Genomic DNA, 27158 nt, shown 5'->3' on the forward strand with positions numbered 1-27158 from the left:
TTGCCAGTGAAGACGAAAAGATCATTGCCAACGGTTCTGCAATTTCCTCTCTTGCTTCCCACATAGTCCTAGGATATATCCCGTCAGGCCCGGGGGACTTGTCTATCCTCAAGTTGTTCAAAATGTCCAACACATCTTCCTTCCTAACAAGTATCTCCTCTAGCTTACCAGTCCGTTTCACACTCTCCTCTTCAACAATACGGTCCCTCTCGTTCGTAAATACTGAAGAAAAGTACTCATTCAAGACCTCTCCTATCTCTTCCGACTCAATACACAGTCTCCCACTACTGTCCTTGATCGGATCCTTCCTGAGATAGGGTGATCAAAACTACTTGCAATACCCCAGGTATAGTCTTTGGGGTTGTTTTCATTGGAGAAAAGAAGGTTTAGGGGTGACTTGATAGTGGTGTACAAGATGATTAGGGGTTTAGATAGGGTCGACAGTGAGAATCTTTTTCCACTTATGGAGTCAGCTATTACAAGGGGGCATAGCTTTAAATTAAGGGGGGGTAGGTATAGGACAGATGTTAGGGGTAGGTTCTTTACTCAGCGAGTCGTGAGTTCATGGAATGCCCTGCCAGTAGCAGTGGTGGACTCTCCCTCATTATGGGCATTTAAGCGGGCATTGTATAGGCATATGGAGGATAGTGGGCTAGTATAGGTTAGGTGGGCTTGGATCGGCGCAACATCGAGGGCCGAAGGGCCTGTACTGCGCTGTATTCTTCTATGTTCTATGTAATATACCTAAAACTATGGACAATTTAGCATGGCCAATTCACCTGAGTTGTACACCTTTGAATTGGGGGCGGAAACCCATGCAAATGAGGGGAGAATGTGCAAAATCCACAGAGACAGTCGCCCGAGTCAGTGATCCCTGGTGCTGTGAGGCAGCAGTGCTCACCACTGAACCACCATGCCGCCCCAAATTTAAACTGATTGGTTCAATTCAAATTGTTGTCAAAACAGCAACCAATTCAGGTATCCAGTTCACAGCCAAATGTTACATAATTTCAATTTTCCAGCACATTCTGAGACTGCTATTTAGTCATATGACACGTGCTTGTAAGCTCTCAGTGCAGAACAGCAGTCACTCTCTCTTAAAGGTAAAGTACACGTTTTCAACTTCAAACAAGATACTTCTATAACAGTTCAGATAACACAAAAACATTAAAGTTGCTGGCCCCAAAGCAAATCCTTCTATGATTACTCAAGAAGAATAGCTGAAGCCTTCTGTAGTTAAACTGCAGTTCCCAATAATCAAACAAAATCAGCCAAATTGGTCATAGCTGATTAAAATGTGGGTAAATCTAAAAGATTTTGTCCAAAACTCTTACTAACCTTATTAAGATCACTGTGATTTGGCTGAAATGTAACTTCTCGATTGGTTTTGATTGTGAACCTGAATTGGGCTGACAGGTCCTGATCCTTTATTGGACTACAGTAAAGTCTCTGGTTTTGTTCTCTTTTTATGATTATTCACAGCACAGTATCACAAGCACACCTCTTGTTGTCATCCTGCTGAATTTCCCAGTGTTTAGCTGCTACTTATTTTTAGTTTATTCAATGGGAGGAGATTTGAGGAATAGCTCGTTTACCCAGAGCATGACGGGGATCTGGAATGCACTGTCTTGGCAGAGGGTTCAGATGGGAAAATCACAAACTTAAAAAGAATGTTGATGAGCATTTGAAGTGTCATAACATTCAAGGCTATGGGCCGAGCGTGGGAAAGTGAACGAGTATACATAGTAGAGTATTTTTGGTGGGCTGAAGGGCCTCTTCTGTACTGTATGATTGTAGGCAGGATAGCAGTCACACACAGTTCTCATGTTATTTCCATTGGAGAGAGTAATTCCATTACATGGCTAGAGTTTCCTGGCCTCAAAATTTTTGGGAATGTAAATTCTTTACTCCTTGACAGGAGTGAATGGTCCTGTTTGACAACCAATGTCTGACATTTGTTGATGATTGGGGCGATCTCAATTTCTTAATTGACTAATACGATGGTGGTTCTCTTGTAGCACTGTTTATGATCCAGTTTCTCAAATGCATCAATCTTGCTGTGATATTTGAATTAACCCCTTTCTGCACAGCCTGCCTCTGTGTGCTTATGCTGAGATGAAGCGATTATTCACAGCACTTATATCTGTTTTTTTCTGAGGTTTTTCATACGTTGTAATGGAGGGGGATTCTGATTGTACCAGACATAGCATAATGCACTACACTTCTCCATATTAGCCATGGGCTCTTTTTACGTGCACATAAGGCAGCCAATGTTGGTTGAATGTTTTATCCAAAACAAAAAACCTTCAGCTTTGATATTTATGCTCAGTCCTGGAGTGAGTCTTGAGCCCACAACCTTCTGACTCAGAAGCGAATGTGCTGCCAAACTGAGTCATGGCCGACAGTTGTCACACCTCATATGAATGTGAGGTGATACAGCAGTTCGTTTTGTTTGAGAAGAGGTAGTTACCAATCTGAACAATTTATGAAGTACAAAGGTGACATCTACTGTACAAATGGAGATCCTGCCACTTTGGAAATAGTCTGTTTTCTCAGCAGTTGCCTCTTACAGGAAGTGTTGAAAATGTGGTGCTGGAAAAGCACAGCCAGTCAGGCAGCATCGGAAGAGCAGGAGAATTGACATTTTGGGTTGCTCCTTCCAAACAAGGTCTGCATAACCTGTCTGATGTAGCTGTCAATTAGCAGCGAACCAATTTCGGCTGGCAGGATTAGAAGGTGTGAAAGATAAACTGTTATCCACTTGCAGAGCCACCCCTGTATAGAATGCATTTGCTTTCTATAAGATGGCAGTCATTTTTTGAAGCTGATGGAGGATGTAGCCTTCATGTGAAATGTGTAGATTAGTGAATCAAGATTACTAAATTCATTTATCCCTATAGTGTCACAGCAGGGCAAGTTCACATCATGATTAAAAACTAAAGATTCAGCTCTGATGGATTGACCCCTGGGGAGCGAGGGGTGGGGTAGAGGTGACATTGGATACTCTACAGCTAATGACTGTGTTGTTCTAAAATTTGATTGAAGGTTGGGATAACAGCCAATCATCACTGATTTCCCCCACTATCCACATCTTGGGGGTTACCATTGACCAGATCTGAACTGGACTAACCAAACAAATACTGTTCGTATGAGATCATGTCAGACGTTCGGAATTCTGTGCTGAGTAATTCATTACTTGACTCCCCAAAGCCTGTACAAGGTACAGTCAGCAGTGTGGTGGAATACTCTCCATTTGTCTGGATGATTGCAGTCTTGGTCACACTAAAAAATCCCAAAACCATCCAGGACAAAGCAGTTTCTTTTTTCAGGATCGCACCCATCACCTTCCACATTCGACATTCACTCCCTTCATTGTCAATGTCCAGTGACAGCAATATGCACCTGTTTCAAGCCGCACTGCAGGAACTCAGTAAGGTTCCTCTAACAGCAACGTCTAAACCAGTGGACTCTACCACTTCGAAGGACAAAAGCAACAGATGTGTTAGACCATCAAAACAGCAAATTGTTGTCCAAACCAACAGCATCCTGACATGGAGTTATGTCACCTTTCTTTCTTTGTCACTAGCTTAAAATCCTGGACTTGCTGGACAGCAGTGTGAGTATCCCTCTGTACCAAGGATTGCTGCAGCTCCAGAGCAACAAATGCTGGCCCAGCCAGCAACGCCCACATCCCTTCATCAAATGTAAAAAAAATGACAATCCCCAATCTTCTTTGAAGTAATTAAACAACTGAACAGTCTTTGTAGCTGGCTACACCCTCAACCTGTTATCCTCCACAAGTTTTCAACAGAGGTAACAGCTTCTCTTTGAAAAGCTCAATCTAGCTCTTCATTCAGATCATGAATATTTTATAGCCTGTTCTCCTAAGATCACTGGGAGTGCTTTCAAGCCGTGTAGTAATGAGGACACTTGTGCAATGAAAATGGTCTTTGAGGCCATCTCTCAATATGGCAGTGTTTACATACCATCAGGACTCATTGAAGCAATGCAGTCCACAATATCAGGAAACAAGCCATGTCTGACAACCTTACTATGAGAAGCCACTGATCTTGAAATCACAATCCCGTAAATGAACAACAGCAGCTTCTCTGTGCCCACGTTTTAATCCACATTGAATCATGCTGTAGAAGCATGAGAGTTAATCTGAGAGAACTTCATTCAAGCACCGGGGAAAATTGTTAGAATGTCTTTTCCATAAGAGTACAAAATTAGAGGGTTGAAATCTTTTTGTGCTGTTATTTGCTTCTATAGGAAATGAAAATTGTCTACATTATTAAATGATGAGAGTTATGATCCACTGTGTAGTCATACAAAATAGAATCCACTATGCACTGACAAGGGACCTCTGTTGTTACATTTTACTTTCATTTTAACTTTCATCATCAATTTTCTCCCTTTCCATTAGCATTTTGGTCATCCACTGGTGGTTCTTGAAAACTTTCTATTCCTCTGACTTACAATTATTTTACGGGCATATTTTTAAGGTGAGAGGAGAAAGATTTAAAAAAGACATGAGGAACAACTTTTTTACAGAGAGTGGTTTAATGTGGGGAATGAACTTCTAAAGGAAATGGTGGATGCGGGTACATTTACAACGTTCAAAAAACATTAGATAAGTATATGAATAAGAAATGTTTGGAGGGATGTGGGCCAAGTGCAGGCAGGTGGGACTGGTTTAGTTTGGGATTATGGTCGGCATGGACTGGCTGGACCGAAGGGTCTGTTTCCATGCTATATGACTCTATGATCTATAACTAGCTTTTCTCACTTTAAATGCCTTTGTTTTAATTGGCTACTCTCCTTGAGTGTCTTTGTTAATCATGGGTAATTCATCCTTCTTGTCAAGTCCTTTTTGGCTGAAATAATTTTTGCTGAGCAGAATAGACTATCTGTTTAAATATTAGCCATTGCCCATCCACTGCCTTTCCCCTGAGTCAATTTCCCCAGCCTGCATTGCACAACTCTTTCTGCTTCCTCTGTAATTGCAATGTTTTTATGTTGGGGACATTGGTTTTGAGACCTAGCTTGTATTTCCCAAAAAAAACTGTGTTTATAATAATTTCATAACTTGCATAATAAAATACAATACCGATTCTTAAAAATGTCCAATAGTCTTGCACTTTTCATGCGCAAAGATATCAATGCATCAAATTCTATCACTTCTAACAGAAAAATTCTTACATTAACTTTACACTACGCAAAGAACATGACAGGCCCACATTCTTAACACTGTGTTTTCATGTACAGTCAGAGAGCTGTTTTTTTTTCCATGAGCTTTAAAACCCTGACATGGAACCAAACTAATTTTCCAAGCCTTCAATGACTAGGAGTGAGACTGACTCAAGAATTCTCCTACAGCACATTTACAGACTGGCTGCTTCTAGACTTACCACCCATTTCGAGCAGTGGCAGGCTGTCAAAGCTGCACGCTTGAATAGAGTATTAACAGCTCTGCGATTCCCTCCCACCGGGAGAAGAGGGCATTGGGAATTAGGGAACATGAAGGCACCTCAACATCGAGGAGCCCTTGCTGGCATGCTCATTAGTGAAGAAGTAAACATGAACATGTCCATCAGGCTGTTAGGGAAACCCTGCTGCTGGATCATACCTTTTATTAGGCAACAAAGCCTTTAATTTGATGTCCCTGACAGTCTCCCATCTGTGGAACAGGCAACTCTATGTGTGGTGGTAATGCTGCACTGGTAGCAAACTTCTGACAAGGCTGTATTTAAATGGCCTTTAATCAGGGCACTTGACTGTCTGCCTCCTTAAAGGAAGACATCAAATCCAATCACCAGCTCACTCTTGGACAAATTCCCTGATGTTTGAATTGTGTAAAGGGGCCCTCCCCCTTTATTTTCCCCCGGTCCCCAACTCGAAGCTCGCCATCACAGGACCAGGCAATTTTAGCCCAAAGTATTTTATTATTTGAATCTCAGGATCAAAAGTCTCTGGACACAGAAGGAGGCCATTTGGCCTATTATATCTGCATCAGCTCTTCAGCTGCATTACCTAATGCCAGTTTCCTGCTTTATCATCATACTCTCTCACGTTATTTCTATCCAAATAATCATCCAATGCCCTCATGAAGTTCTTAACTTGACCACAATTTCAGACAGTGCATCCCCAACCCAAAGCACTTGTCGTGTGAAAAAGGTTTTTACTCCTTTTGCAATTCACTTTAAATTTTTGGCCTCTGGTTCTTGATCATTTATATGTAAAGTTTGTGTAAATTTACACAAATATAACTATTTTACATTGTACAGCCCATATGGTCAGTCAAATGTATTAGGTAGAGCACAGACATTTGTTAAAAATGAACAGTCATAATAATTTCTGAGGTTCGTATTATTTTAGAACTGATTTTCATGTAGTGCAGACAGAAGAGATCAATGAAGAAAACTAGAAAAGTAAATAGTTTCCGTTTTCTTGAATCACATGATAGTTGTCAGGAGTCATTTACAATAATAATTGGTCACTGAATCAATCTGTGTCAATATTGTTGAATTTTCAGCCAAATTTTGTGAATTCATCAGCATTAAATGGGGCAATGACAAACATGAAATATTGCATTTTTCAGATCCTTGACATTCAATGAGGCATTTTTAAAAATGCACCATCAATACTGCATTAATCAGGATAGCATTACAAAAGTGTGATCTCCAGCTTAAACAAATTGTCCCCTCATAACATTTCTATCCTTCGCTTGATGTCACATTTTTCATTAACTGCCTTGAGACATTTTTTTGCTGTGATAAAGCTGCTTTATCAGTCTGCTATTGCGGTTGTTGCTAAATGCAGTAAGATCAGCTATTTAAACCAGCTCGTTGTAATCTGCTGTTATTGTTCATACCCTTCTGTCATTTGCCAAACTCTGATGCAATACAATTGATAGCCCGATAGGATATATATATATATATATATATATATATATATACACACAATGAATTGCTTTTATGCACTATTGTGTGCCTTTTAATTGTGACTTAATTGAGAGATTGAAGACTTCACTATTCTGAAGTTTTTTTATCATTGTGTATCAGTGAGATAAAAATAATTTATTAATTATTGTCACTTTATATGTGGATGTGGGAAAAATTTTAAAACTATTGGTGCAATGTCTGTATTTCAGTGGCCTTCAAATTGTGCCCTGGGCATATTGTTGTGTGTGCATTCCCACATTGAGACAGAAGGCAGGATAGACTTGGAAGGGTGGGAGCAGATAGGGGTTGCAAATTGTTCGAGGATTTTGTAAAACAAAAAAGAGCAACACCTTTCCTTCTAGTCCCACAAGCAATAAATTTTTTAAAATATTAGCATGCTCAAAGTGACATCCAAGTGTTTCTCTGCTTGCTACAGTAAGCTTTTTCTCCTTGATTGTGAAAACTGCACTCAGGAGGTCAATAACTGATGTGCACATTTTGTGTCTGGATTCATTTCTTTTTCATTTAGAGGTTTCTCTGAAAATTTCTTCAGATAAACTTTGACATCAAATTGATGACTGAAGTATTGCTTGGTTTTCAGCTGTGTTCTGCACACTTTTCAAATGAGTATTTGTTAAAAATGACAGTTAAAAATGATCAAAATGGTTACATTCCAGTCTACCTGGACACTGAAAGGATTCACTATACTGATATTGCAATTGTGTAGGTGTATGTCACTATGAGTAATAGGTGTCCCTATAAATTTTTACCCAGAAAAAACAAAAATGTTAGTGTTGTCACAGCTGTTACAAAAAAGAAGCTTTTATATTTACTGTAATAAATATGCATGACTTTGCTATTTTTCTAGGTATATTGTTCGATGTTGATGATAGCAACACCTCAAGGAATATACGATCATTGTCTCCCTCACTTCCAACTAAGTTGAGCTACACTATTAGGACAGACATTCTGCATAGTATGCCGACTGATCAACTGGAAGATCCCAAATGGAAATCTCAGCCTCAAAGTTTGCCAACACGCAGTTTCTATTATAATCGTGTCTTCCTTCCATTGCAAGATATGATTGAGCGAGCGATCATTCAGTCTCAAATTGGTCAAGATATCCCCAACCCTGCAATACAGATCCAAGCAATGCCATTTCCCTGCCACATCAGTGATCCGTAAGTTCACAGAATATCTAGATTTTTGTACGGAAGACTTTCAATACTGTAACAAGGGTATGCAACCTGGAAAAATAACAGAAAATACTGGAGATACTTGTCAGGTCTTGCAACATTTGTAAGGAGAAAACTTGAAAGGCTGGCTTTTAGAGGGTGCCATGTTTTCTACAGCTTCCTCAGCTTAATTATTGGTGTGGAGTGTGTCCATTTTAAAGCTGGCTATCCTGTGGTGATTTAACATTAATTACCGAAGGTGAGACTTTTACACCTATCTTGGCAGGAAATCCACCTTAAAGACGTGCCAGCCAATTGGATTGGCCAGTGTTACAAGCATAGATTCACGTGTTGCCCATTGTGGGAACTACAAGCACAAAATTAAGCTAATGGAAGCTAGATTTCTTTTAGGTTGAAATTAGGCTGCCAGAGCCTAGGAAAGGGGCTGGGGGACTGGGTTTGAGAAGCTGGAATTAAAGGGGTTATGACTGTGTTGGGGCAGACAATGCCCCTGATGAGCATAGGTGACTCATAGGTGAGGGTCCCCCTGACCTGCCTTGGAAAGCACCACCACACAGCTAAAATTGCAGGGCTACCCACTTGGCATGGGCCTCCTCCTCCTGCCAAGGGTAAACTAAGAGTGAAGGTAGGCTGAGGTATATAAGCCAACTTTAATTGGTCACTTTAGGGTCTCAATAGGCTTAAGGACATGTAGCGTGCCTCATGCCTCAATCCCATGCCCTCCATTATAATTGGAGGCAACTTGGAGGTAGGCAGGACAAACACCCAGGTTTTACACCTGTGAATGGAAATCCAATCCATAGTTAATGTTTCAATCGGTGACTTGTCATCAGAGCCATTTCTGTTCAGTCTGATGAATGGTCCCGGATCTGAAACATGAACCTACTTTTCTGATCACAGATGTTACCTAACCTGCTCAATATTTCTAACATTCTTTGATTTTATTTTGGATTTCCAGCTCTTCTGGTGTTCAGCTTTTGTAAAAAGGTTATCTGATTGATTGAATAGCTCAAAAAGTCATTTTTTGTTCTGTCCATTTCAGTGTTTCCTTTTGGTAAAATGAAAATATTTCAGTATGATTTTAACTTATGAAGAAGAAGAGATTTAAAATACAACAAAGGAAGATTAGAGAAACAAGAGAAAGGAAGTTGACATTTGAGAGCATGGTTTCCATGGTTAACTAAAAATAAATAGTTGGCTCAAATAGAGGGAGATTCACCCTATAGTTAACTGTGATACTCATGCCCAGGAATGTTTCATTTTTCCAACACATGTATGAGGCGAGAGGCGTTGTACTTATAATGCCTTTCAATTCTCAAAAATGACCAATAACCATTCTTTATCATATGATGAAAATTTCTTAGTCACCAGTAGCTGCAACCAATTGTTGCATTACATTAAAATAGCTCACAATAATTCTCTTTAATTTTACAGAAGGGTAGCACAGTGGGCGGCACGGTGGCACTGCTGCCTCACAGCGCCAGAGACCCGGGTTCAATTCCCGACTCCGGCGACTGACTGTGTGGAGTTTACACGTTCTCCCCGTGTCTGCGTGGGTTTCCTCCGGGTGCTCCGGTTTCCCCCCACAGTCCAAAGATGTGCAGGTCAGGTGAATTGGCCATGTTAAATTGCCCGTAGTGTTAAATAAGGGGTAAATGTAGGGGTATGGGTGGGTTGCGCTTCGGCGGGTCGGTGTGGACTTGTTGGGCCGAAGGGTCTGTTTCCACACTGTAAGTAATCTAAAGAGCAATTAGATTTTCCTTTTATTTATGCAAATTTTGAAATGCTCCTGGACCCTGGATTTTGGGTCTATTTACAGCATTCTTGTAAATGTCATGGCTCATTTAATCCTGCTCACACAATCCTTCCTGACAGGTTTCTCAACAACACAGCCTTCTTTTTCCCATTATTAATGATGCTCGCGTGGCTGATTTCTGTGGCTTCCATGGTGCGTAACCTTGTGTTTGAGAAAGAACTTCGACTGGAAGAGGTAATTAACGACACAAGTAGCTCCTGATATGAGATGTTGTCCTAAACTGAATGAGCTGACCAAACATTTCAGTGAATCATGCACAGTGAATGTGCTGATGGAATTAAAAGAATTGTAGAGCATGCATGGAGATGCTTCTTAGGGATGTCTTGGAGAAGGGCTGGAACTTTATTACTTTTGTGCCTGTTATTATTGCCACAAATGCATATTGAAACGCTTACTGGGCACAGTTTTGACTGCCTAATTCTGCATCCTTCCCCACCTGCAAGTCAGCTATCTTTCAAATTGATAGAGTGACTTTTAAAACAGGCATTAGCCATATAAGCACATATGTCCATCAGGCAGCATTGGCTGACTGTTGACAACTGTCCCTCAGGGGCTTTAATTTACTCATTTATCATACTATAGCTCATGTCTTGTCAAATAACACTTTATACTTCCTGTCTCACCAGGAAAGGAAATGGGAAATCTGTTATTTACCAATTTGTGGCCCAGTATGTAACCAAACTTTAATGTCAATTTCTGGCCACTTAAGCATCTCTTCCAAGTGCTGCTGGTGTTTTACCCTGATGTGTTGAAAGCTCAAAGGGTAGACTGGCTTACTACTGCTTTTATTTCTTCTGCGCCTGTTCACTATCCCTGGCTTATCCTCTTTTTCTCCAGTCACACTGCTGGTACTGAGGAGCTGCCATCCCTCTGATTGGCCAGCAGCAATGCAAGATGTTATTCTGCATCAGGGAAGTCACAATTGTCTGTCTTAGCAATGTCGAGGCTTCCAGGGCTGGCAAAGGCAGGCTCATCCCTGACTTTATAGTCAGTTTGAGGCCACTCCTTCCCCATTAAATCCCAGCTTGTGTTTCCATACTATTACTTCTTAGCAAATGTTATGTTGAAATTAAAGAAACATTTGTGTGAAACAATTTAAAGATAACAAAGCATAAATATTTCAAGATCTCTAATAGTGTATTTTCTATCCTACAGTACACCAAGATGCTGGGAGTGAAGCCAATAGTTCATTTTCTGGTCTGGTTTCTGGACACTTTCTTTGTCCTGATTCTGAGCAGTGCTTTCATAACCATTATTTTGAAAGCCAGTGAAATACTGCCAAACAGCAATGGATTCATCATTTTCCTCTTTCTTTTGGATTTTGGAGTATCTGTCATTGCACTGAGTTACCTGATTGCCACGTTCTTTAGCCATGCTAATACAGCAGCTCTCAGTGCTTGCCTGATCTATATCATTACCTTCTTCCCCTATATGGTCCTTGTGGCTGTACAGAATCAGCTCAGCTTCTCCAGCCAGATTCTGATTGTAAGTAGATGAGAGAAAATGCTTTATGTGCTGCATTTAACAAAATTAGAAGTACAAAGAAAGACTTGGTAAAACAGGCAGGGACCCCTTCTTCTAAAACTAGGCAAATCATGGGAGATGTGATGGAAAAATTAACATCATAAAATGATGGGATAGGGCAAATAATATTAGTTTGTTTCTAGTGTTTGAAGGATCTAGAATGAAGGTTATAGATTTTCAAGTATGAGTTTGTTTTGCATGATCTTGTTGATGGTCAAGGAGGGGTGTGGGGTGGGGGTGTGGTGAGGTCTGTGGCAACAGAAACAGTCTTGATTCTATTAATCAAGAATATGTTTAAAATCTGTCATGTGGGACTCCCCCTCTTTGATACTTCTACTAAATGGGAAGCCATGGCCGATACCCTATTACGTTGATGTCCAAAAATACCATTGGGTGCTAAATAGATCACAGGACTTTGCTGTACATGTACCATTGAAGTTCATGATTGAGTCATGTAGGGACCTCAGACTCATAAGGGGTTTAGTTCAAATAGGAGTGGATGTGAATAGAGTAAGGAACTCCAAGAGGAATGGTTTTCAGAGGCCAGACAGTGAACAGGCAAAATATTTTTGCCCAGCAAATTTTCAGGGGCTGTGGAGTGTTCTTGGAGAAAGTGAGGACTGTAGATGCTGGAGATCAGAGTCGAGAGTGTGGTGCTGGAAAAGCACAGCAGGTCAGGCAGCAGCCGAGGAGCAGAACAATTGACATTCCTTCATCAGGAAGGACTTATGCCAAAAATATTGATTCTCTTGCTTCTCAGATGCTGCCTGACCTGCTATGCTTTTCCAGTACCGCATTCTTGACTGTGGAATGTTCGATCATAGTGGTTGAATAGGAAACATGTTAACATTTAAATAGGCTCTCAGTGGAAACGGTAGTAAAGAAATTTAGAAAAGCAGTTAAATGAAATCTGTGTCAGTGGTTTAAGCTGAATGGCCTGGTTTCATTTTATAATTCTTACATAATTCTGTAAATATTCTGATCCATTCACATTATTCAGTTGGCATGTTGGCAGATTGGGCTGTAGTAGCTTGAGGAACAGAAAATTATTATGCCTTCAGTGTTTATGTGAGCCTAATTATTGCTCTAAACTCTCACTAATACTTTTTCAAATCTAAATCCTATCTAGTGTCTCCTGTGTCCAACTGCATTCAGCCAGGGATCATATCTTATCACACTTTTTGAAGGTGATGGAATAGGTAAGAAATTCATAAAATGTGAAAATCTAATGATGAAAACCATGGAAAATATAAAATGATAAACTGAACTTTTGTAATATTTTCAGCATATTGTCATTTAGAAAAGGCTGTTGCGGGAAAGAAACTAAATTCTCTGCAAAATATTTAATGCAAATAAAGACCTTAAGAGTTTAAAAAGTTCGTTTTTATTAAACTGGCAGTAATTTTGAGTAGATTTAGCCTTTTAGAACATAAATATTTATATTGAAGGTAGCCACTTGACCTGACTGGCCAACATTTTTGTGATTGATATTTGTAGTTAGTGGATAAGTTCTTCCTTATCACTATCAGAAGGTATTCTGTTGTGCACAATTCCCCTGCCCCTTGCATTTCTCTCAATGTTGTCTTGTTATCCCTCCTTCTTCTTGAAAAGCTTTAAAGAAATCTTTCTCTTTGAATTTGACTATTGTTCCCAAAATTTTCTTCTGCTTGCTACACCATGTTAATTTGTATGCCTGGGTTACCTGATATTTTCTTTTATAATGGGAGTTGTACATGAATGTGAATTATTGGTGATGAGGGCAAAAGAAATGTTGAATGATCAGCACAACTTCATTAATGCACAACTGAAAGATGAGGTGTTTGCTTACACTTCAAACTCACTGTGTTTCCATAGAGATATTTTACAACTATATTCTGAATATTAAAATGATATTAAGGTAAATTTTATGAACAGAACTCACAAAAAATGGACATGTCAGCATTTTCGCCAGTTTCACAATCTTCATAATTCTCCATCTTATTGAAGGAATGATTTTGGATCTCCGAATTTAGCACTTTAATAGTCATGTTTCTAAAGCAAGTTGTTTTTTTAAATAAGTCTCAGAAATTTTTTGGCACTTGTAAGCCAGAGGAAAATTTGAAATAAAACATATTTTTTCCTTCATACATGCAAGTAGGAAAATGTCATGACTTGTGAGCTCTGAATATTGTTGTTATAAAGTGAAGGCCTGTTACACTGTCCTAATACAGTAGCTAATAATATTTCATAATGCTTGCACTATCATTGAATGTCTTTGGGAAAATTTTGTTGGTTTGTGTGTCTAACAAATATTTTCTCATGATTGTGCACTATTTACAGATTAAATAAAATTGGAAATTGACAAACCAAATAATTTTCATTCCAAGTGATAGTAAAACTGTAACATGTGTATCCATTTACCTGGTGGTTGGGAAATATTTATAAATTATGTTGGGTAAAATATCATTTTTTGTGGATGATTTATCTGAATACTATAAGACTCTCACAGGTCAGAGCATAGAAATGGAAATGTTGTTGCTGAAAGAGATTTGAAACAATCAAACTAGATTTGTGAATAGATCAAAATGGACTTGAAGTTGTATGTTTTATTGAACTCATATTAACTATACCTATTGTAGATCCTGCTCTATTTACGTCTTATTTTATTTCCTCTGCACTTTTTTTTAGGAATTCAGTGGAATAACATGTATGATATGCCTGGTGATGGGGACAATGTGTCTTTTGCCTGGATTTGCTGGATGATGGTCATTGATTCGGTGATATACTTTATATTAGGCTGGTATCTCCACAATATTTTCCCTGGTATGAAAATCAATTTCTTATCCATGATAATTATTTTTTACTGATTTATCTTTTTAACATTTCTAATTGCCATTGTATAATTAGGGGAAGAAATTTAATTGAAGAATATGCAACGCAATCATAGAAGAAGACAAGTGCTCCTTGTTATCTGTTAAGATGATCTGGACTGTACTTAATGAATTTTTAACTTGCAAGTTATTTTCTTTCAATAAACTTCCTGCAATAAGGAATATCTGTTAAAACTCTGCATGTAACATCAATTAAAGGTTACTGTGCTATGCACATATCCTATTTGTGTTTTACAAACAACAGTGTACTAATCATGCAAAATTGGAGAAATGTTTAGATAGATTGAGACTATATGAGCCATTGTGAGTTCTGCATTGGACCTGCCTGCAATAGTTCTATTCCATTTTTCTCCCCATACATATTTATATAATTTTTCAAATACTTATTTAGATCCCATTAAGAGAATGTATTTTCCAAGTAAATTTTATGAAATCACACATCCAGTGCACAGCAAGCATTAAAAGTGTGATGCAGAGAACACTAAATTCTGCAGTATATTCTGTTCATTAAAATTGATGGATAGAAAATCCTACAGGGCTCACTAGCTTCCATGTTTGCATTCTTGATATGTCCTCACAACCAGTGAGATTTAAAATGCAGGCACAAATACTTCCATATTCTGCCTCAGTAACCAGTTATAAAGCAATACCTGACTGAATAATTATGCATTGTCTGTAAAAGTATATTTCAATATCTTCCAACATGCTTTATAAAAATAATCTTGAATCCATTCTTCCTTGGTGCAGATTACACCACTGACAATCTTCTGAAAAGTTAAGATAATTTGGCATTTCCAGGAAACCGTTTAGCTGCTGATCCTGGTCGCGTTCCAAATCAGCTTTGTATCATTTCAGTGGACCCAATATCCTTCCTAAAATGCCATGATCAGAACTGCATGTAATATTCAAACTATAGTCCAATTAATGACGTCTACAGATATATTCATTTTATTTTTATTATATATCAGCTAATTCCTCTCCTCTATTAAGATATTTCCTCTATAATATTCACTATTTCTCCATTTGTCCAAAATGTACAATATCACATTTGTCTGCATAGAACTGCATCTGCTACTTCTTTTATCCTTTCTTGCATTCCTCATCATTGTTTGACAAGATCCAAAATCTAATCATTTCTATAATTTGAAAATAGAAGAGATCCAGCATATCTCTATGCCCACATCCCTCCAGTCCAAAAGCAGCTATTTGCTTTGATTCCCTCCAGCCATCACTCAATTCTGCAGCTGTATTCTCTTTAATATAATGTGCCACAGGTGTATGGGACAAAGGTTTAAGAAAATCCATGCATGTACCTCACGCACTTTGTGTATTTTATGGTATCATCAATTAGACAGTAAAACAAGCATTTATATCAATTATATGGAATGAAATAATGACCCATACATTCCAATACTCAAATTGTCATTGGAGCAGTGTGCATTAGTGTTTGTCTGGGATCATGCAGAATCCCAGGCACACCAGATCCCTAAAAATGGATCCATTGAAAGTGGAAATTTTGGACACTTCTGCTTCTGTTAATTTGAGAGCTTCTCAGGAAAAGTTAGACAATTAAAAAACTAATCTAACTGCTGAATAGCTATTAAGTTGAACTTCTGATACACCACACTCCCCCACCAGCCCACTCTCTCCAACTACAGCTACATCTCCCAAACTCCTTATATACCAAAACCCCAACAGTCACTCTTCCTACACTGCCCCAAGCCAAGACGATTCTACCCATTGCCCCAAACCTGACAATGGCACCCTACACTGCCACTGTTTTGATTCCTGTCGATTTTGACTTTCTCGCTCACTATTTGCTGGTCTCGGCACATGCACCCTCAATCTGTGCCAGACCTGGCACCACCAGGTCTCTCAGACAGACCTGACACACCTTTCCACTCCTCCACCCACCAAACATGACAACCACCCTCCTGTCTGGACCCAATATCCTCTCTCTGCCCAACCTAATATGCCTTCGACTTCCATAGCTGAAAGCTCTCTCTCATGTCACTGGAGCTGTCACACTCTTCCCCAAGGCATTGTACCACCCTGGTTGGCATCTCTTTCAACAATATGCTCCCCTGCCAGACATAACACCTCTGGACCCAATACCCACTACATCACCTCAGACCCAACACACCGCCTGTGACCCCCAGATCTCCATCCTCTGGCACCCCACCCTCTGGTACTTTGGCACTCAGATGGCACCCTACTCATATGGCACTCTAACCCTTAACTGACTGCCACCATAACTCCACACTTGTCTTGCGTGCTTACACTTTCACAGGAGCTTTCTTAATATCTGGAAATCTGGACATTTGAATCACGAATACGGTACACTGCCTGTTGCAAAAGGGGACATGGTTTGACTTTTCTCAACCATACTGTACGATAAATTATCTATTTGATTTCAGGTATGTTTTGTATTTCTGGAGAAGAGTATCAGAATTCCCTTCTACCAGTATAGACCTCAGTCCTAATGGAAAAATATAGGAGTGGCATATAAATCTGGTTGTGCTTGCCCATCCTTGGAATCTCTAACTCAATAGCGACTCACTCTTATGTTCCTTTCTCTCCTCTCTTGAGGTGTTTCAAATGGTTTTTCGTGAGTGAGATGCTATTTAAGGGATTGGCTGTGCATGTATTTATGGACTTGTATCAGTGTTTGTCTAATGTAATCTGTGAATTACTGAAGTATTACATTTCACTTTAACAATCAAATTTTAGGTAAATATGGATCTCGGAAGCGTTGGTATTTCCCATTTACCAGTTTGTATTGGAAAACCTTGTGTGATTGTGCCAAGCGCTTTGACAGAAAGGTCGGAGAAGGCTACTGGGCCCAAAACCTTGATTGCTACAATCAGCAAATTAATGTTAAAGGTAAGATTCAAATATTGTGAGCACTTATGTTTTGATAATCTGTTTAAAGATCTGAAAACATTCATTTTCTGTTGCACTTACCTAAATTGTGCCTTAAGCTCCACAAATCTCCAAAAATCTTTCAATCATCCATATATGCTGTCTTGTGTGCTCATGTTCCTTTGCTCGCTGACTAGCATGTATTCAGCCAATCTGGCACTAACCCATAAGGGTCGCTCTTTAAATCTCTCTGTCACTCCACATGACACTCCTATTTTAAGATACTCCTGAAATCCAAAGACTTTAACAAAACTTTTAATCATCTTTTTTCTTTAATGCAGTGTAAACCTTTGTCACATCTATAACATGCTTTTTTCCTGTGTTAAAGCTGCTATATAAATCCAATCTACTATTACCATAACTCTTCCTGTTTTTGGTAACTGTATAGAGGTGAAAGTGCAAGAATTCCTTTGCAATTTGTATACACCCCCAATGAGTTTGTGTTTGTGATTTTACTGAAGCAATCATCACTCCTAGTAAAGTTGCTTGGGAAAGGATAGATTTTTAATCAAGAAAGGAATCAAAGGTTATGTGGAAAAGGTAGGAAAATGAAGTTGAGGATTAATTGATTGGTTGATTGACTGATTTCTTGTCAGGTGTACCAAGTACAGTGAAAAGCTTGGTTTGTGAGCAGTACAGCTCAGATCACAGTAAGCAAAGATGAACAGATCAAAAGTTGTAAAAAAACCTAGACAGTGACATACAGGTTACTTTGTATAGGGCGTGTGTTAGGTGAGGTCAACATTAGCAAGAATAGCATTATTTGAGGCTACAGAGTCCATTCATCAGCCTAATAATGGTTGAGAAGAAGATGTTCCTGAACCTGCTGGTGCATATGTTCAAGCTTCTGTATCTTCTGCCTGACGAGAGAGATTGTAGGAGAGCATTACCAGGATAGGATGGGTCTTCGATGTTGTTGGCAGCCTTTCCCCAGCAACAAGCTGTGTTCATGGAGTCCATGGATGGAAGGTGGGCTTCTGTGATGAACTGGGATGTGCACACAAACTTCTGTAGCTTCTTATGGTCCTTGACAGAGCAATTGCTATATTAGGCCATCATGCCGGAGGTATGCTTTCAATGGTGCATCTGTAGAAGTTGGTGAGGGTCCTTCTGGACATGCCTGAGCCGCCTGAGGAAAAAGACGTGTTGTTGTGCCTCCATGACCATCACATCTACGTGACAAGACAGGTTGTTGATTCTCATCACTCTGAAGAAACTTGACAGTTTCTATTCTCTCAATTTCAGTTCCGTTGATGTAGATGGGGGCATGTTCTCCTCCTTTCTTTCTGAAGTCAATGATCAGTTCTTTAGTTTTGCCAATGTTGAGGGAGGTTGTTCTCATTGCACCATGCACCAAGCCCTCCACCTCCCTTTTGTATTTTGACTCATCGTTGTTGGATATCTGTCCTATGGTGCTGTCACCAGCAAACTTGTAGATGGCGTTCATTCGGAATGTGGCAACACAGTCGTGGATATACTGGGAGTACAATGGGGGGGACTGAGGATGCATCCTTAGGGGGCTTCATTGTTGAGTATTCCTGTGGAGGAGGTGCAGTTACCTATCTTCACTGATTGCAGTTTGTGGGTCAGAAAGCTTAGGATCTCATTGTAGAGGGTGGATCAAGACCAAGGTCACAAAGTTTTAAGATCAGTATGGAGGGAATAATAGTGTTGAAGGCAGAGCTGTAATCAATGTCAGGCATGGGTGTCCTTGTGTCCAGATAGTCCAGGGATGAGTGCAAGGTTAGGGATATGGCATCTGCTGTGGACCTGTTACATCGGTAGTTAAATTGTAGGAGATTGAGGCAGGCTGGGAGACTGGAATTGATGTGGACCATGACCAGCCTCTTGAAACATTTCATGATTATGGAGGTCAGAGCCAGTCAGCCATGATCTCATTGAATGGCGGAGTAGAACTTAATGGGCTGAATGGCCTATATTTGCTCATTCATCTTGTAGTCTTATGAAAATGAACTGTTAAGAAGTGGAAACAATGTACCACTTACCTTTACATCCATTTCTGTGTGTTAGTTTTAATTCTATAGAAACTGAAAATTCTCAGCTGATTGCAGCATGTCAGATTCGTATCCAAAGAAACAAACACTGACTTTTAAAGTGGAAAATTGCTATTCTAGCAATTATTTTGAATGTTTGTTATTGGAGTAAATTTCCTGTATCCCGCAACATTCAGGGAGAGCTATATAGTTACGTAGATTCTAACTAACACCTTATAGCATTGTGGGTGTGCCAGTCAGAATTTCATTGTACATGAGGCAACTTGGAGGAAAAGGAGTAGTAGAAGGAATTGTTGTATGCCACATAACTATGGTACAATCAGAGGAAGTAGACTCCTACCTGCCAACTTTGTCAGCCAAATATATCAAATGCAAAATTAACTCAATCTGACAGAGCAAAGTCAGAGGTTTTGATTAACCAAGGAGATATTAAAATAATTGGATAAAATGCTGCAGGAATGGTACTGTCAGTAGTTTTGAAGAAAACAGCTGGTCAATGAAGGATCAGTAACACCAGTCAGCCAAAAGTACAGTTTTTTTAATTGTTTGTCATAGGAGGTGGGCAGTCCACTTTCCCCAGAGATATTAGTGAATTCCAGGAGATAGCCCAAGGTCACTAACAAATATATAAATGAAAAAAAATAGATAGATGGTATCTTTGACAGCATCAACAGAGATCCAAATGCTTGAATACATAAGGTTCTCCATGCATTAACTGACTGGTTGTTGAAGTAATAGGAATCCTCGTAATGTATTTTGACTTTGCATAATGGCAGGAATAGTCATATTCTCACCAACCTACATGTCACAGTTGCATGTATCCATTACAGTATTGATAGGAGTGACCACCACATAGTCATTGTGGAGACAAAGTCTCACCTTCATGTTTTCAGCAATCTTCAGCTAGAATTACCAAATGAACAATTCATCTCAGCCTCCTCTCATGGTCTGAACATCACAAATGCCAGTCTTCACTCCCATATAATATAAAAGGTGGCCAAAGACACTGGACACTAAAACACCAACCTGGCAAATTGCCTCCTAATCACTCTACTCATATCATCAGCAAAATGATGGAAGGCATCGTCAATAGTTTATCAGACAGCACTTGCAAAGGAATAATCTGCTCACTGGCACTCAGTTTGTTTTATGCAAAAGCCACTTACCTCCAGACTTTATTACAATGTTGATTCAAACTCTGAGTAAAAAGCTGAACTCTAGAGGTGAGGGGTAACTGACTGCTCTTTGCAACAAGCCCAAATTTGACTGAGTGTAACACCAAGGAGCCATAGCAGTTAATGGGAATCAGGGTGAAAACTTTCCAATGGTTAGAGTCATACCTAGAATTAAGGAAAATGAATGTGGTTGTTGGAGGTAATTCTGCAGGAGTAACGCACCTCGTATCTTTTTGCCACCTATAAGATACAAGTCAGAAGTGTGATGAAAACTTTTCACTTGCCTAGGTAGTTGCAGCTCCAGCAACATTCAAGAAGTTCAGCACTATCTAGGATAAAGCAACCTACTTTATTGGCACCCCAAACACCACTCTCAACATCCCTTTGCCATTGGTGCATATTGGCAGTAGTATGTCAAAACTCAAGATGCATCACGGTGACTAACCAAAGCTTCTTCAGCAGCAACTGCCAAAACCTTGACCTCTACCGTCTAGAAGAATAAAGATAGCAAATAGATGGTAACACTGCCATCTGCATGCTCCCATCCAAGTCACATACAATCTTGACTTGGAGCTATATTAATACTTGTTCATTGTCACTGGATCAAAATCCTGCAACTTCCTCCAAAACAATACTGTGGGTTATTCTATATCCCACGGCTTCAAGCAGTTAAAGAACGCAGCTCACCACTGCATTTCCTCTTGACAATTTGGGATGGGAATAAATGCTTGTCTAGCCAGTGACACCTGCATTCCATGAGCAAGTGGGAAAAAAACTTGCTTAAGTAACTACAGATTCTACCAACACATCTAAAATAAAGTGGTTGCTCATTCATATTCCTATTTCTGGCAAATGTAAATTAAAAATTGGCTTGGGCCTGGTATTGTGAACATCTGCGATTTCTCAGACCCACTACTGCACATGATGTGTCCCATAGTCTGGCATATATGCAGTTCCATTTAGTCCGTCTGCTGGTTGAACTCATTCAGCAGCATCTTGAAGATGATGTGAAACCCTCCAGTTTTGACTTTTGTCTTCAAATGAACTTGTTACAAACCTCTGTACATTATGATTTTGCATGGTGAAGTGTTTACATTGTAGATTAAGAGAGTGAAAGAAGCAGCAAACATCCCCCTTGTGTGAGTGGTATTGAGTGATTTGTGCATACATATATATGAGCATTCAAGCTCAGCGATACAATCACTTATAATATGGGCTATGCACGCATACATGTTAAAGTTGTCCACTTGGCTGGGCTACCTGACTGACTTACGGAAACTAAATTATTCTGCATGGAAAATTATAGGGAACATGAGCAGCTGATTGGTGAATATTTGTTTAAGTTTTAAGTTTATTTATGTTAAATAAGTTAATTGTCAGCAAATCACAGTATAGACACTTTTGAAAACACTAGGACAATTCTGTCCTGAGCAAGCACATGTCGAGGAAGTATCTCCATCAGGAGGAGCTCAAGCTTCAGGTTTTGGACTTTCACCAGATACACCCTCTGTATTATCTGTGATTAATCACACAATGTATAACTTTTCTGTTGTTACCCTACTTATTGTTTGGCTCACTTACTTGTTTTTCCCTATCACAAAATAATATTCTGTTCTTACACTTGAGTCTAACTATTTAATTCCCAAAATATGAAGTAACAGCACATCAGGACAAGATTCTCAGTTCAGAAGTGGAAATAAAGAGATGGGACAAATCTTGCCACTGTGTTGAGATTACTGGGAGGTGGAATTTTCCACAGATTCAGGCGACAAGTAGTCTGGAGATGGGTGAAGGGCTTTTGCCCGAAACGTCGATTTTCTTCCTCCTCGGATGCTGCCAGACCTGCTGTGCTTTTCCAGCACCACTCTAATCTAGAGTCTGGAGATTGGCCTACCACTGGAAATGGCAATTCTGAGGCAGACTTAAGGCCAAGTCTAGAGAGGGAAATTTAAAGGCCTTCTCTGTTCCCAAAAACCTTGGCCAAGTGATTTCAATGCAATCAGTAGCTCATCTATTAAAAGCTGAACCTTTTGTCAAGCTTAAATTCCCTCCTCCTATGTCTCAACCTCTCAGTTCCTCATCAGCTATTATCCATTTTATGAACAGAGCTCACAAATCCCGTAACATTTGAAAGCCATTGAATGGTCTATAAATCAAACTGATTTCAGAAGTACCACCATGATGGACGTCTGCACCAATGCCTCCCAACCTTTTCAGTGTCAAAGAAGACTTCATTGAGATACACAATTATAGGGTGCACTCACTTATTTTCATATCGCATGCACAATGTTGGAAGTCTATTCCTATGTGGCTCAGGAGGCTTGCACGCATGTAGCTGTTAGGTTGCCTGGTATTGGCAGATATTGCCTTCAGTCAAAGACACTGAGACTCTGGAGGAGATCAGAAGCAAGGAAATGGCCTTGATAGTCATGTAAAATGGTACTGCTTCCTAAAACTTTCACAGCACATTTCTCAACTTGTCTTGGCACTGTACTTGACTGAATACATAAGAACAACAGGAAAAGATTAAGCATTTTCAATTGATATCATATCGTTTTAATAGTGCAAACTGTACACTAACTTATACTCATAGACACAAAAATCGTTAGATGTCTTCTGAGAGGCTAACTGTGAAGCACATTTTTTCCAAGTGATTTCATGTTAAAAAGGTGACATTGAATATATAGCCCATTTTGCAGCCTTCTCCTTTCTATTTTCATTGAAATAACCCAAAGTTAATGTCATTAGGAAGTGAGTTTGTTATGTGGGAGCATAATTATTGGTAATTTTCCTTTCCAGGAATAGAATGGTAACTTGAACTGAATTACTTGGTCAATGCTAAATTAATAATTTCCAAATGTAATAGACAGATTTGTGTTGTAAGAGATCTTGAACTCTGGATGGTAAGCCAGAATCAGAAATTAAGGACTAAAAATGTCTGGAGTATTTTTGGATTCTGACTTATCATTGTAATAGTTCCAAATGAATAAATATGGTGAATGGTGAGCGCACCTGTAAATTCTAAGGATTGGTACACTAGCTACCAATATCACTTTTATTTTCATTGGAATTATTACCAGTTTCTCTTTGATGTGAGACATTTAAACACACTCAGACCATCTTATTTCTAAACCATATCAGATTCTGAAATTTGTTACAACTATATATTTCATTTTCACGTTTCATGAGATGATATAAGAAAAATATCAAAAATAAATTCAGGAGACAATATTCTTCAAACCCAACCGTGTCAGTAAGAATGAGACTGCCATCAGTAGTTATTATTATATAATTACTGTGCTAGCAGGTTGCTAGGGAAGAGTTCTGGTATGAAATTATAAAAGATAATTTTGTTCATTCCTTTCAATAGGAGACCCATTCAATTCTATGGATTTAACTGGGAAAGAAATTACACCTCCCAATTTGAACATTGGAGTTGCTTTAAGATCACTCACCAAAGAGTTTAAGCACAAAGAAAAAGTAGCTGTAAAAGACTTAAACCTTGATTTCTATCAAGGAGAAATTACTGCTTTATTAGGACCCAATGGAGCAGGCAAGACAACAACAATGTAAGTGGTGAAATGGAATGTATTAATTTAACTTAGAATAAGTGGAGAGAAACGATGAATTCTGTCCTGTTTGAGCTTTGCATTTGACAATACAATTTCATCAGTTGCCAAATTAACCCATTTATTCAGTGAATGCTTATTTTTTTCATATTGTTCTATAGTGTTACCTATGAAGTACAGTGGATAAATAAATTTCTCCCATTTCACTCCTGAGGTTGGTTATAATAGAATTTGAAACTTTAAGAAGATGTTCTTGACTATGTCTCAAGCTACATGACAAAATAAGCCAGATATGTCTCTTTGATTAGAAGTTTTTTAAGAAGTAAGGAATCAATTTTATTGTATGCTATGAGGTTACTATGGCTTTAAGAGGGGTATTTTGTCCTTTTTTTTGTGAAGAAAGGTTAAGATGTAAGTGACAACTGCTCTGCTGAAAGCCAATAAAGTAAACAGCTTGTGAGGCCTTGGGCTTTTTTTTAAAAGTTAGAACAATAAAAGCAATCTGAATGGGTAGGGTCACTTTTTTCACAGAGCCAGCATTTTCCATTTTAACCTTCTGCAGTTGCTGAGGTCTTGGAGCAACATGCGAAAGCTTTTATTCCTTTCTCTGTTACAGCTAAAAATGGGGTTCTCTTCCTGCTACTGGAATTGTGTGTCTGAGACAATCAATTTTATTGAATTTGCCTTTATCAAGGGTGTGTTTAAGGGATTGTATTATATTGGAATAGTTGATTAGCAGTAGTTAATATATATACTATTTTGTTAAGTATTTTGATAGTTACAGTTAAGCCAATTCTTTTCTTTTATTTTGATTTTGAATGTATTTTAACTGTAGTGTAAAAATAAAATGTGTTTTGCTTAAAGTCGAATTGTTTGACCAATTGCATTGGGAATGCAATGCCTTACACTTACCTTTAAAATAAGAAAAAGTTAGGGTCTAGGCTATCTTTTTAACATATTTTGAGGGGGTTTCATCTGGTCCTAAACAAAACTTACCCAAGCAAAGTATGAAACTTGTTAAAAAGGTTAAGCAGTCCTGAAGCCTGCAACACGTGTGTACATTTGCATGCAAAACAGATCAAATAGAGGGTCAGGGCGATAGACTTAGAACAAAGTTGAAATCCATTAATAAAAGTAATTATAGATTCTGATGTTCCTTTGGACATTATGTTAATTGTGTTAATTTAGCTGGTTGTTCTTCTAGGATAAATTGCAATGCATCATTTTTTAGAGTGAATATTATGGTGCTTGCAATTCTTTTTATTTTAAAATTCTTTACGCTGTATACAGTTCAACTTGTTCAACAAGTTCAACTTGGAAAAGAGAGAGGGCCCAAATTTAAAGACAAAATAGAGAGCGATGTTACTAATCCACCCTGCAGGCATTCTTGATGTTACAGCCCTTTGTACCAAAGAAAATCATAGCCATTCATAAGTTCAGTCATATGATGGCTGACTGTTGGCATACTCTGAGATGATTAATGTTAAAGAAAAGGTTTTGGTCTCCCATTGTCAAAGCTACCAAACAAGTAGGAGAATCTTCTGTACCCCATTCTGTAGGTTCCCTTTGTGTCCAATAGTTTCTGCAAAATAGATTATTATTGCTTATTGATCTTGTTTTGTTTTGAGGTCGTTCAAACGATGGCAAGTGTGAAATTTTGCAGCAAGACTGAACAGATGTGTCTGCTGTTAATTCATATCAAAGGCTTTAAGTACTTGGCTGCTCATTTTTGCCAAGTGACCTCAGCAGCCATTTTAAAACACAGAGTCCTGGCTCATTTAAAGGTGTTCTTTTCAAATCCTAGGTATTAAATCAGTCAATAGAATTAAAGATTAATAGCCCACATATAACAACTTGATAGATGAAAAGTTAATTAATAACCCAGAGTCTTTTTTCCCATTTAATTGTGTTCTGTTTCCTATTGAATCAGTTTATTTACTGATGTACAGGAAAATTGATTTATAAACCATGTTGGATTCTGAGCTACAGATTTGTAGATATACTGGATGCAAAACTGCATAAAAAATACCAGTAATAGTTAAAACCAGTTATCCCATAATGATGTAAATAAAAAAAATCCATTTATTTTCCATGGGTGAAGTTATTATTTAGATTGTTGAACTAACTGAAATTAAATCAAGTCTGTTTTTACACTGGAAATCCCAAGCGTTTTGCTGAAGTGTATCCTTTTTTGGGACCATTTGGAAGGTCTGATTGCACATCCAAGATTTAAATGGAAATATTTGTCACTTTTGATGTATTTGAAATGAATGATGACTTGAGGGACAACAATTTATTGGTGAGATTAATCCAGGCTTTAAAAAACCTAAAGACATGCTGGCTCAGGAGTTAACACTGCTGCCTTACAGTTCCAGGGACCCAATTCCAGTCTTGGGTGATGTTTGTCTGAATTTTACACATTCTATCCATGTTTGCATGGGCTTCCTTTGAGTGTTCCAGGTTCTTCCCACAGTCCAAGATGTGCAGGCTGGGCGGATTGGCCATGCTAAGCTGCCTGTAGTGTCTAGGGACCATGGCTAATCCAGACTTAAGTGGATTAGCCATGATAAATGCACGGTTACAGGGATAGGGTAGGGAGCTGGGTTTGGATGGGATGCTGTTCAGAGGGCTAGTGCAGACCCAATGGGCCAAATGGCCCGTTTCTGCATTGTAGGGATTCTATGATTCTACCAGCACTACATACCTGATATTTGTCTGATTCATTGCACTGATTCTTTGCTTATTCTGGATCTTCTGATGGACCTGTTAAGGAGCAGAATTTGATAAATGTTACCTGAAAATTAGCTGCAAGGTTGGCTGCTCAACGTTGGCAATTCCTACTTTCATGATGTGTTCAGGACCAGCTATATTTCAGGAAAGTGGTATCATAAATGAGATGAGGAAAGCAGTTAGGACATTGGGGATGTGGTTCTCTTTTGGCAAATTGATGCTGGATTTGTACAATGATAATTAGGGGCTTTCAGTTCTGCAAATTCCAATACTGGAGAATTAGATAAAATCCTGTGGCAGCTACTGTGGTTGCATCATACAGATTTTAGAAGGCTATAGTTTTTAAAGTAAGTTGAGGAATTTAACTTGGTATTAGTGAAGCAGCACCAATGCAGGT

The 27158-nt window shown here is 38.9% G+C and overlaps 1 protein-coding gene across 1 annotated transcript in view; it reads left to right on the forward strand.

Moving 5' to 3' along the window:
* Positions 1 to 27158, forward strand: part of LOC122549894 (ATP-binding cassette sub-family A member 13-like) — a 278487-nt gene that overhangs the window by 167365 nt on the left and 83964 nt on the right. The window contains exons 30-36 of the mRNA XM_043690092.1: positions 7813 to 8125; positions 10016 to 10130; positions 11112 to 11441; positions 12610 to 12679; positions 14148 to 14282; positions 17081 to 17233; positions 23833 to 24031. Coding sequence (XP_043546027.1) covers positions 7813 to 8125; positions 10016 to 10130; positions 11112 to 11441; positions 12610 to 12679; positions 14148 to 14282; positions 17081 to 17233; positions 23833 to 24031 — 1315 coding nt within the window. The remainder of the gene's footprint in view (positions 1 to 7812; positions 8126 to 10015; positions 10131 to 11111; positions 11442 to 12609; positions 12680 to 14147; positions 14283 to 17080; positions 17234 to 23832; positions 24032 to 27158) is intronic.

This window comes from Chiloscyllium plagiosum, chromosome 5 (assembly GCF_004010195.1).
Source record: "Chiloscyllium plagiosum isolate BGI_BamShark_2017 chromosome 5, ASM401019v2, whole genome shotgun sequence".
In the NCBI taxonomy this organism is placed as follows: domain Eukaryota; kingdom Metazoa; phylum Chordata; class Chondrichthyes; order Orectolobiformes; family Hemiscylliidae; genus Chiloscyllium; species Chiloscyllium plagiosum.